Source organism: Sturnira hondurensis, unplaced genomic scaffold (assembly GCF_014824575.4).
Source record: "Sturnira hondurensis isolate 20B ecotype Veracruz unplaced genomic scaffold, ASM1482457v3 Scaffold0024230, whole genome shotgun sequence".
Taxonomy (NCBI): Eukaryota; Metazoa; Chordata; class Mammalia; order Chiroptera; family Phyllostomidae; genus Sturnira; species Sturnira hondurensis.
Window position 1 is genome coordinate 574,306 of NW_028096861.1, and position 13,289 is coordinate 587,594.

Genomic DNA, 13,289 nt, shown 5'->3' on the forward strand with positions numbered 1-13,289 from the left:
AGAACACATACAATGGCCAAGAGATATTTGAAAAGATGCTCAACCTTTAGGGAAATGAATGCTCTATTAGGGAAATGAAAATCAAAACTGCAATGAGACACTACCTCACATCTGTTAGAATGGCCATTATCTAGAAGACAAGTAATAACATTAACAAATGTTGAAAAGGTTGTGGAAAAAAAGGATCCCTCATTCACTGATGGTGGGGATGGAAAATGGTATGGCCACCATAGAAAACAGTGTCCAGGTTACTCTGAAAAATCAACAGTAGAGTTACCATATGACTCAGGAAATCCTCTTCTGGGTACCTATCTGGGGAATTTTAAAATATTCGCTGGTGAAAATACATGTACCCCTGTGTTTATTGCAGTATTAATTACTTTGGCCAAGACAAGGGAACAACCCAAGTGTCCTTTGTTAGATGATTGGATAAAGAAGTTGTATATGTACACAATGAATACTACTTAGCCACAGAAAAAATGAAGTACTGCCATTTATGACAGCATGGATGGACCTTGAGAATATCATGCTAAGCAAAATAAGTCAGATAGAATAAGTCAAGAACCATATGAATTCACTCATATGTGAGTTATACAGTGGAAAGTAATACACCTTTTGATTCTTTACAAAGTATTTAGCTTAATTTTCCTATACACAGCAACAGTTCTTGCACACTCATACTTCATCCTATTTTCTACATTTAAATCATTTAATTATAGTAAAACCGATGTAGACACTTGGAAGCAAAACTTATTCTTGGTAAGCAGGCACATCACTTGTGAAGGATAGTACTTGGTCATATTGGAAAATATCCACTAGCAATGAATATTCAGCATTCTGTGAGCATCATGTATTATAAATTCTTAAGACATCTTTAATGAGATAAGTTTCTTAAAAGAAAGACAGGTGAGAGCCCCTCTACTGTATGTGTATTTTTCTGAAGGAAAGGTCCCATACCTTTCAAGAGATTCTCCAAGGGGTCTATGATGTTCAAAAAGGTACAAAACAATATATAAGAGGTCCTTTGAGAAATAAAACCAACACTTCACATATTCACTATTTAGAAATACACTTCAAGATGGGATTACTCTTTGATTTTTATATTTTTCCTCACAATATTTTAATTTTTAACTTATGTAATGAGTAGTACATAATGTGCCTCTGAAAACTATGAAACACAGATAAACTTAAATAATATTTTAAGACTTATTTTTAAACACTATTAAACTGTACTAAAGGGCGTATTTTTAAATTGAATACATTTAGAAGTATGTCGTGTTTCTAGATGGAATGACTCAGTGTTGGAATATGACACATGTTCCTAAATTTTTTAATTTAATGCAGTTCTTAAAACATTTCCGCATTTGGAGTGAATATGAAATTCATTCAACCAGTATTTTTTGTCTATCTACTATATTTTGGTAACCATACTAGGCTAACAGCACAGACAATGAAATAGACCAATAGAACAAAAGAGAATATTCGAAACCAAATGTATTAGCCCTGGCTGGTGTGGCTCAGTGGACTGAGTGCTAGCTTGTGAACCAAAGGGTCACCGGTTTGATTCCCAGTCAGGGCATATGCCTGGGTTGCAGGCCAGGTTCCCAGTAGGGGGCGTGTGAGAAGCAACCACACGTTGTTGTTTTTCTCCCTCTCTCCCTCCTTTCCCTTGTCTCTAAAAATAAATGAATAAAATCTTCTTAAAAGAAGTAAACATATTAAATATGTCTCTGTATATATCGTAGGGCAAAGGAGGGTATGCTAAAGGTGAAATTTCAGATCAATGTATAAAAAAGGAATGGATTATTCAAGAAATGTGTTAAAATAATTAGGTTTTTGCAAAAATACTTAAACCTTTACCATATGAGGTCTGTCCAGAAAGTATCCAACAATGTAATATGAAAAATAGGGACACTTATTGAACAAGATACAGAAACATTGTACACAGGACAAAGACACTTCCATCCCCTTCAAAGGAGGCACTTTGGGACCTCACACAGTTCTCGCAATCGCCCAGTCATATTTTCCTGCATCTCATGGATGGTCTGAAATCTCTTCCTTTTCAAAGGTGATTTTAGTTTTGGGAAAAGCTGAAAGTCACAGAGTGCCAAATCTGGGCTGTAATGGGGCTGAGTCACTTGGGTGATTTGATTGTTTCACACACACACACAAAAACTCTGCACAAGATGTGATACATGAGCAGGGGTGCTGTCATGATGCAGCTGCCAATCACCAGTTGCCCAGAGCTGTGGCTGTTTCTGTCATATTGCATCTCTCAACTGACTAAGAACATTGAGGTAGTACCCCTTAATTCAGTTTTGGCCTGGAGGGGTGACTCATGATGGACAACACCTTCCCAATCCAAAAAACACAGTTAATGTGGTCTCAGTCTTGCTGTGACTTTGCTGTGCCTTCTTTGGGTGTGGAGAACCAGGCAACTTCCACTGGGACAACTGGGCCTTCGTTTCCAGATCACAGCCATAGACCCACAATTCATCTCCAGTTATGACCTTCTTCAGGAGATCTGGTTCATTGTCAGGACTTATTAGCAACTGCAGCATGGTGTTCCTTCTGCTCTGGCAGTAGAAGCCACCAAATCAATTTTGCCACCACATGTTTCATGCCAAGATCCTGCGTCAAAATCTCAGACACAACAGTTTTTGGAATCTCCACATCAGCTTCTAGTTCTCAACACCATTGGTCGTTGATCTTTGATTGACTGCCTTCCGCACGTGTTCAACATTCCCAGGTGTTCTGCTTGTTACAGGATTTCCAAAACATGGATCACTTTCAACACATTCTCCACCATCTTTGAAGTGTTTGTGCCCATCTTTTATTTACGCTGCACTCATTGCATTGGCCCTGACTGTGCTTCATGAACTTGTGTGACTTTTTCCTTCACCACATTAGGGAAGTTTTCAGTTACTATTTTCTTCCAGTGTGTGTTCTTAATCCCTTGCTGCCTTTTTTTCTTCTTGTGACCCTATGATGCAGTTGGTGTTTTACTTCATGTTGTCCCAAAGGTCCCTTAAACAATCCTCACTTTGTAATTTTTTTCTTTTTGCTGCTCTGATTGGGTGTTTTATACTAACTTGTCTTTCAAATTACTGATTTGATCCTCTGCTTCATCCAGCCTACTTTTATTCTGTCTAGTGTATTCTTCATTTCAGATATTTCATACTTCATTTTTAACTAGTTTTTTATGGTTTTTGTGTTTTTTTCAAGCTGTTGAAGTTCTCACTAAGTTCTTTGAACATCGTTACAAACATTTTTTGAGGTCTCTTTCTATTAAATTGCTTGCCTCTAATTTCATTTAGCTCTTTTTCTGGAGTTTTCTTCTGTTCATTCATTTGAGGCATGTTTTTTGTCTCCCCATTTTGGGTACCTCTTTGTGTTTGTCTCTCTGTATTAAATAGATCTGCTATGACTCCCAGTCGTGGTAAGGTGGCCTTATGTGGTAGGTGGCATGTGGGACCTAGGGGTGCATTGTCCTGACTGCATGAGCCGGATGGTCAAACAATGTCCCTTGTGTGGGTTATGTCAGCCCTCCTGTTATGATTGAGTCTTGATTGCTGTTGGCTCATTCATGTGTGGGATAGACTGTCAGGCTGGCTGACTGTGAGGGTTGACCTTGACCACCCTGTATGAGCTGCTGTGCAGGTGCTGACCACATGAAGCAGAATTAGCTTCTGCAGGGTCTGGTGCCTGCTGACATCTCCCTTTGGATGTGCCACTCGTGAAGCTAACTGGATCCTGCTCTGATGTTGTCTGAAGTTTGCCACAGGGTGTGTTGGTTTTGGGGGCCTCTTGGGAGGGGTCTGGTGCAGACCAATGTCAGATGCTGTCTGTGTCTGGCCCTGAGCAACCTCTTTGGACCTACAGAGTAGTCCACTGTTTTTACCTGCCTCTGTTGGACCTGGATATTCATTGGAAGACGCACCTGAGTCACTAGGTAGGGGCGAGTACTGTTCACCAGATTGATACTGGTTCAAAATCTGTTTTAGTGCTTGGTCTGACACCACTCAGCAGAAGTCCCAGGGTACCCCAACCCTGGCTGCCACCCACCTGATGCCCACAGACCTCTCTGGTGGGGTAGGATCTCGGAGGGTTGTCAGTGAGGCCAGCAGAGTTTGTCAGGCCCACAAAGACCAAGATTTGGTCATGTCAAGGGAGGGCTGTGCAGGGGAGAATGGCCCCTGTTCTAGAGCTGCACAGAAGGAGAGAAAAGAATAGAAAGAAGAAATCAGAAGATTTTGAAACAGGAAGAGATATGAATGCAAGTTTAACAGTGGCTGCAGGAATTCAGCAACCTAGCTTCTGCTTCAGTGGTTGTAGTTCATTTTTATTTTTTCTACAAAAAAGAGAGTATTACTTCCTGTAGAAATACATTGATTTTTTTCCCTTATGATTGGGGAAAACAACATAAAACTTTAAGCAGAAGCATTCATTTTGTGGCATCTTAGTCTTGTTTTCTCTGTCAACTATCTTTCTCAAACTCCTCTTAAATGATGTAGTTTTGAATTCACAGTGTGACTGCTAATTATACAATTTTAAGACTTTTTTTTTCTTTAGAGCAGTTTTTGGTTCACAACAGTCGTTACAATAGATGAACCTACACTGACATGTCATTATCACCCAGAGTTCACGGTTTCCATTAGGGTGTATTCTTGGCATTGTACCAAGTATACTTTGTTTAGCCTTTTATGCGAGGCTATTAATATTTCAAATAAGATTTAGAAAATGGGGCTTTGTGTTACATCATCTAGAAATTCATTTCTTTACTGTTGATTCTGACTTGGGTGTTAACATAAAATACCTAACGTAAGTTTTGAACATTTAGTCTTTTAACTCTTAAAAATAGGTTCTTTGTCTCACTTTTTTCTTTAAATTAGGTAACCGGAAAAAAGGCATATGCGACAAGCCAGCAAATTTATGAGGCAGTTAAATCATTGTGGACGAAAAACAACAAAAAAGAGTTACTCCCCGAGCCTACAGAAAAAACTAAGGTTGTGTTTAAATGGACTGAAAGAGTAAACATTTTGTTTGGGTGGGTGTTGGCTTATAGTGGGGCTTACAAGAACAGAAGGAGGAAAAGATAAAGGGACATAATACCTTTGCATGCTATAATTTTATAAGATATTTTATTCTTGTGGTAAAATTATTTATGAAGGAAAAATCTTTCTTGGTAAACAGCTAGGAAGCCCTGCTGAAATAGGAATGCCTGCAAAGACAGCTGACGACCTGAAACACTCATTGGCTTCGCCAACAGAACAATCTAAAATGAAGACCAAATCAGAATCCATCTCAGGTTTGCTTGGATACTTCAATTTCATTTTCATTCTTCCTTTAAAAAATTCATAATATTACTGGTTTGAACTCATTTGTGTTGTTTTCATACATTTTTCTTTCCCACATCTGTGGTTTGTATATATGTTTAGGTTGTGAGGCACCTGGGACTTTCCTAACTGCGACATCGTTCGTAATAGAGATCTTTGCATGTGAGAGTATAGAGTAGCACTGGCTAGTTGAGTGAGTGAAGGACTCAATATGACTTTATAAATGTGAGGAAAATGTGCTTTTCTGCATTCTATCAATTTATAGGCTATAAATATGAGTCACATCTACATGGAAGAGATAGCAGCTTCCATTCCTCATGCTTTTTACCCCAATCAGTTTTGGCTTCCACCATCAGTTTTGTTTAGTTTAGATACTCGGAGAATTTTCAACGTCAAATAGTGAAAATAGCAACAATTATAATACTTTGCTCTTGTACGATAATGGCAATCAGTACTTTTGGGGAGCAATGAATGATAATCATGCCTTGTAGACAAATACCTCAATGGCTTTACTGTGATCAATAAGAAGGTGACAGAGTGTTTAATACCATTTCAATATGTAGTCACATAAAATCCCCCATCACTGCCTTACATAGGTTTGTTTATCTGTACAGTGTTAATGGTACTGCCATTAAGTTGTATTACTACAAAGGAAATAGGATCAACTCAGAGGTAAAGAATTAAGAAATAGCCGTGGCTCAGTGGATTGAGTGCTGGCCTGTGAAGCAAAGGGTCACCAGTTCAATTCCCAGTCAGGGCACATGCCTGGGTTTTGGGCCAAGTGCCCAGTAGGGGGCGCACAAGAGGCAACCACACATGGATATTTCTCTCCCTCTCTTTTTCGCTCCCTTCCTCTCTCTCTAAAAATAAATACATAAAATCTTTACAAAAAAGAATTAGGAAATAATAATATCTTATTATTCAGATGCCCTTTATTGAGCCCCTCCTCACCCAAAAAGAAAAAAAAACTCTGATGTGTATATATAATTATAACTTTATGATGAAGAGACTGAGACTTGGGGAACTTAAGTACATTGCCTGAAACCATACAGCTTATGAGAGGTGTGTTTCCAGCCTAGATCTTCTAGATACCAAAGTCCAAGCTCTTTCCTTTGTGCACAGAGTAGCTAACTTAAAACCAGAGCTTTAGTCTCTAATTTCAGCCTCTTCCTCTCTTGTTGATTTTTTAAAATTTATTTTTATTGAATTCATTAAGGGTGACATTGGTGTTAAAAAAACTATACAGGTTTCAGGTGTACAGTTGTAGAATACATCATCTGTATGTTGTAATCTTCAAAAAACTGTCATCAGTGAGTTACAAACCCGATTTGAGTTTTACTCTTTTACTCTATACCTTGCCACCTCTCCTTTTTAATCAACGTAAATTATATAGTTTTTACACTGTCTCTGAGTAATGCGCAGTTGACCATATTCTGAAAAGTATGTAATATATCCAGTCAGTTTTCTAAATGCTTGTCAATTCCAGAGTATCTTTGTGGAGATAAAATGTGTGACAGTTTAGCAGTGGGACCAACGCGTCTGTAGCCAATGACTGCTGTTTTTAAAAATATATCGACATTCTGGAACCCTGGGCCTGCCTGTCATGGGTAATGTGGTATCCGAAAGGTGTTGTAAGGAGACATGTAGAGGAAAAAGACATGCTGCTACCATTCACCCTCATCACATATCACTCAGATTATGCAGTAGATGTTTATATCGACCATCTCCACCTTTCTGCCTTTCACATGTAGTCCCAAAGGTCCACAACCTGAGGAACAGTAGTGCTTATGAGCACAGATTTTAGAATAATACACAGATCAGAAATCCTCAGGCCTCAGTTTCTTCATCCATAGGGTTCATAATATAGTGTTTTGATCACATAGTTGTTTTGAGCATTAAATGCAGTATTATAGGTAAAGCACACACTGCATTATTAAGCACATTTTAATCTCTCCATGAGTGGTAGAAGGGATCATTGTCATTTGACTGGAGTAATGGTCATTTGCCAATAAACGCATGTATTTTCACTGAGCACACTTTGGGAGCATGTTACGTAGTTGGGGAGCCTAACCATGGCCACTACTTATCACCTGACAGGATAGATCAGGTGAATGCTCTCTATACATTTCATGGCTCTGGATATGAGTTTGTTTTTTGTTTTTTTCTATCACCCACATACATGTAAAAATTATGTTATTTTGGAAATAAAAAATTTGGAAAATTGGTGACATGGACCTCTTCCAAACCTGATGAAAGCAGGGTGAGATCTGTCATAGTCTCCCAGGATTAGTTTCCCTCAGAAGCACAGGTTGGGAGAATGGCCCTTGTGCCAAATACGGCTCACTGCCCATTTTTGTATACTCCACAAACCAAAAATCATTTCAACATGATTTAAATGGTTGAAAAAGTGAAAAGAAAAATATTTCTTGCCAAATGAAAATTCTGTGACATTCAGACCTCAGTGTACACGAATAAAATTGTATTGGAACACAGCCACACTTGTCTATTTATGTGTTATCTGGCTGCTTTCACACCGCAAAGGTAGACTTGAGTGGTGCAGTGGACACCCTCTGGTTTACAAAGTCGGAAATGGTGACTCTGGTTGTTCCTTTGTAGAAAATGTTTGCTGATTCCTCATTTAGAGGGTGAACTGTGCCAACAATACATGACTCATCTCCGTCCTTATGATATTTGCCACTTTTTTATAGATCAAGAGACTAAATGGCAATGTCGAAACCTCTGAAGTGCAAAAACCAAATTTCCTACCTATTTTTTGTGCGAGCAAGATGGAAACTTTGCAGGCTGCGATACCCCTTGGGAGTGCCATCCCTGAGGAACAGAGAGGAATCAGTTGGCTGAGTTAGTGAAACTGCAACTCAGTTCAGTGCCTGATCAGATTGAGATGATAAGCCCTTCACCCTTCCTCAAATAGGGAGAGGGTTCCCTGACAGGTAGAAGATTATCATGTGCAGCTTCTACAATTCTTTTTATACAGCATCTGCCATGCAAACAAACAAAGTATCAGTCAGGTACAGAGGCAGGAAGATGTGTCTGACAATCAAAGTATTAAAACATAATAACAGCAGACCCACAGGTTATCTATACGTTAAAGTTTCTATAGTATGATAAAGAAGAAAACATGAATTTCCTCAGTACACTTTTCACTTGCACTGAACAAAGACTACCACAAGGTGGCAGTAAAGATACATTTGAGAAAGGAGCAAGCAGAATCACTGCACTTCTTTGTCTATGGACTCCTCAGAACAGTGTTTTTATTTATTTTTTTTAAAAAAGATTTTATTTATTTGTCTTTAGAGGGAAAAGGAAGGAGAGAGGGAGAGAAATATCAATGTATGGTTGCCTCTCTTGTGTCCCCTGCTGGGAACTGGCCTGCAACCCAGGCATGTGCCCTGACTGGGAATTGAACTGTGATCCTCTGGTTCACAGGCCCGTGCTCAATCCACCAAGCTACACCAGCCAAGGCTGTTTTTATTTATTTTTTAAAGAATTTACGTATTTATTTTTAGAGAGGGGAAGGAAAGGAGAGAAACATCCAGGTGTGGTTGGTTGCCTCTCACATGCTCCCTACTGGGGACCTGGTCTGCAACCCAGGCATGTGCCCTGACTGGGAATCAAACCAGTGACCCTTTGGTTCACAGGCCAGTGCTTAATCCACTAAGCCACACCAGCCAGGGGGAGAACAATGTTTTTAAATGCATAAAATAAAATACATAGTAAATATGAGCTTCCTTGAATGTTTTAAACAACAATATCTAACAAAAGATCTAATTTAGGCCATAGTTTTAAAGTAGTGGTAAGCGTACATATTTTAAGATAACTAGCTGCAGTGTAATACGAAAATACCTGTGATCTCTATTCATGAAAAAAACTAAGGTGCTGTTAATACTATTGTGATTTGTTTCCTGCAGTCATTATTGAAGGAAATGTCTTTTTAGTCAGAGATTAATGAAAACAAAGACAGTTTCTCCCATGCAATTTCATAAATCACACAAATTCTATCTGCAGACCCCCTAAAACTAAACATCTGTATCCTGTGGAAAGGTATATTAGTTCCATGGGTAGTGATTACTAATGATCTGGTTGTTTGTAATATATTTGCTGATTTAGTTACATATAGGTTCATCACACTTTATAAAATACAAAATGTTTGGGAAATGATAGGTGTTGAATAAATCATTATAAATCTGTTTCTCTTTGTTTTCATTGTAAAACTGGAAATTAATTTTTTCTATAGAAAAAGGTGTGTTTCCTAAAAGTAACAAAATCATTTTTAAAAGACTCTGATTTTGAAAAACATAATTAAAATAAAAATAAATTTCTGAAAAAATATTTTTTCTGATGTCACAAAGTAAATATAAAATAGTTGTTTTTGCCTACTTACCATGTACAGGCTATTATATGCAGAACTTTGTGCATATTATTATACTGAATACTAAACATAATTATATGGCATTGTTACCACCCTAACCCCCGTTTTACTGAAAAGCTTGGGTTATTGTGTTGGGGACCAGGTAAAACTGGATTCATTCCTGGCTCCACTGCTTATCAGCTGAGTGACATTGGCAGTTTCTAATCCTCTCTAAATTAAAATGTTTCTATTGATAAAACAAGGATAAAGAGCATCATCTATCTCAGGGTGGTGATCTGAGGTAATGCATGAAAGTAACATAGCATCTTGCCTGGCACACAGTCAGTTTATGAAGATTACCCGTGACACACATGTTGCTAAATCCAGGAATCCTTTGTCAGTGTCCACTACATGCAGTCTGTCCATAGCTTTTAACACAGGTGATTATTCCCTCTTCCTTGCTGCAGTCTTATCACTTGGCCTTTGGGATATCACTTGCTCTTGGTTCACTTACTTCATGGACTGGCTCTTCATTTTCAGTCTTCTCTGCTACAGTCTCCTAACCTTCTTAACTTCAAACAATTGGCCCTGGCTGGTATAGCTCAGTGGATGGAGCGCGGACCTGCGAACCCCATGATCAGGGTTCAATTCCCAGTCAGGTACATGCCTGGGTTGCGGACCGGTTCCCAGCGGGGAACTCACGAGAGGCAACCATACATTGATGTTTCTCTCCTTCTCTCCTTCCCTTCCTCTCTAAAGATAAATAAATAAAATCTTAAAAAAATAAAATCAAACAATTGGAGTATCCAATGGGTTCAGTCCTTAGACCTCTTCTCTGAGGACCTAAATGATCTCATGAAGTCCCCATAGTTTGAAATGCCATATGTAGGTTAAAACTGTAAAATTTATAAACCTGCCCAGGTCTCTCCTGAAGTGTACAGATTCCCATTGCTAGCTGCTTATTCAGTATTTGTGCTCAGATGCCTATTTCTTAACACTTAACATTAAAACTTAACACTTCATTTGCCTTCCCCCAAATTTGCTTCTCTCACATTTTTCCCTATCTCAGTAAACGTCAACTCCATTCTGGCAGTTTCTCAAGTTAAAGAATCTTGCAAAACATATCCAATCCATTTAGGAAATTCTGTCCTTTCTACCTTTGGAATTTATCCATAATCCAGTCCCTTCTCGCCACATCCACAGCTACCGCCCTAATTTAAGCCTTGCCACTTTCACTCTTGTCCCCTTACAGTCTTCTCCCCATTGCCAGGAGTTGTCTTTTAAAACACACGTTGTGTCACTCCGCTCCTCAAAACTACCTAGTAGCCCTCTCTTCTCACTTAAAAAAAAAAGAAACATTATTATGGCCTCTGTGGCCCAGCATTCCATTATTTTCTGACCACATGTCCTACCGCCCTCACTGCACCCACCCCCACCGCATCTGGCTGAGTCTGTTTCCAGCCGTGTTGACCATTTCGTGGCTCCTCAAACATGCCTCAGGTCTATTACATTTGCTCTCTTCTCCTCGAAGGCATTCCCCTGAGCTATCTACAGGGCTGACACCCTCACGGGCTTCAGTTGTCATTTTTCTAGAAGGCTTTCCCTGCCCCCTCCTATTTAACATTGCAGATCACCCCAGCACTCCATATGCTGTTCCCAGTTTTATTTTTCTGCACAGCGCTTACCACTATGTGATACATTATTTCTTTTACTTCTTTTCTGTCTCACCCACCTTGAATGTTATGTCCACGTTAGCAGAGATTTTTGATGGTTTTTTACTGCCGTATTCCTAGTACCTGAGATCAATTTGTTAAATGAGTGGCTAATTTTTTGTTTCGTTTCAATACTTCATCAGGTGCTGCGCGCCCTGTGCCTGACCCCAAGCTCATGGATCACGGGCAGTCCCATCCAGAAGATGCAGATATGTACAGCACTAGAAGCTGAAGCAGTCTGCACAGAGAACTACAGATGTGTGAAGTTGCAAATAATGATGAAAAAAAATCATGTCGTGGGTAATTGATGCATAAAGCATTACTTTAAAGCAAATTTATTCCTCCCACTTTCTCATGTATAGGTTGACCAATCACAGAAATGATTAAACACAAACAGGAAATGCAGTCCGAACAATATGAAATGATTGGTGAAGAGGCAGAAGTAGTACTGTTAGGATGCATTTGATGAATTTTAAGGGTGTTGATAAAAAATAGAGTAAATATGTGAATACTTACGATACTGAAACCTGAAAAAAATATGTATGTGTATATACAAATCCATATATACATATATATTTGCTTTGGCTTTTTCTAATGAATGCCAGCTAAATTAGAATGGTATGTGACAGGACATGTTCCCTGTCCTTCTATTTTTTCATTTCCCAGAGCTGGAATAAACTATACATATTTTATGACACTTGGGGTTGACTTTGTCTCTTTGTTTTATTAATATTGACTCCTCTTAAATGTCCAGAAACACCTGTAACTTTCAGGGGACAATATGCTCCACGGGACCTCCAGTGCTGTTGAGACTGGGCCTTAGACTGGTTCCTGGTGGTTTCCTTTCAGTCCCAGGCCTCCTATACCTGCCGAAGATGACTGTGTCTCCTGTTACTTGGAGAAAAAACATCAGCTATCAGTTGTAACCATTCACAGCTTCTGCGCATCTACCTTCAAGACTTGTGTCTTTTCAGCCACACCGCCCCGTTTTCTGAGGCCAGTGCTTGTTTGGTTTGCAGCTCCCTCTCCTTCCATGTTGTCCAGCACTGTAGCGTACCTCCAATCCTTGGTTTTTCTTTTCACTCATTCCCTTTTTTCAACATCTAATGAACTTCTGATCCTTATCTAAAAACAGCAATAACAAAAACCTTTCCCTAAGCCTGCCTCTTCCTCTCGAGCTACCTTTTCTTTATGCTATAATTGCCATGTTGCATAAAAAAGTAGTGAATGCCACTGTCTTCCTCACTTTCAATTCCTGACTTGTGACACCCTGGCTTTTGTATATACTTGAATTCCCTGCAGTGATTCACTATTGGCAGACAAACATATTGGCACACAAACAAACAAACAAACAAACACTATTGGCAGACAAATAGTGATTCACTATTGGCTGCTCCCTCCTTGAAATTCACTCCTCCTTCGCTCTCTGTTATTCCTGCTTCTCTTGCTTTAAACCGTTACACGCCTAGGCTACTCAGGTTCCATCCCTAGTCTTTTCTCCTCACTCAATATGCCCTTTTGTTTTCCTTCAACATAGTTCACTGGCTGCAGGCACCATTTCTATGTCCTTATTACGTATATGTCCAGCTCCCATATTTCTCCAGAGCTGTAGAGCTTTCTTTCTGGTTAGTTATTAGCGTATCCATCGTACATCCCATAGATAGCCCCACTGTCAATATGCCTCAAACTAAGTTGTCTCTACCTCTCTCTCCTTAAGTTCCTCATATCTCTTCTACCTTCTCTTCTTGCCCTCATTCAAGTCTTCATCACTTTCCTGAACTATTACTACAGCAACCTTCCCGTTAATCTGCTTGCTCTAAACCTCGCTCTCCGTCACTTCAGAATGCCTTCTTGCAAGTAACAGTAAGCCAG

General features: G+C 39.3%; 1 protein-coding gene across 1 annotated transcript in view; it reads left to right on the forward strand.

The window, feature by feature from the left end:
• The window catches only part of APOOL (apolipoprotein O like), a 40,515-nt gene extending 28,401 nt beyond the window's left edge, over positions 1-12,114 (forward strand). Inside the window, exons 7-9 of the mRNA XM_037038338.1 lie at positions 4,893-5,006; positions 5,194-5,308; positions 11,561-12,114. Of these exons, the coding sequence (XP_036894233.1) occupies positions 4,893-5,006; positions 5,194-5,308; positions 11,561-11,649 (318 nt within the window). The 3' untranslated portion in view covers positions 11,650-12,114. The remainder of the gene's footprint in view (positions 1-4,892; positions 5,007-5,193; positions 5,309-11,560) is intronic.
• The last annotated feature ends 1,175 nt before the right edge of the window (positions 12,115-13,289 follow it).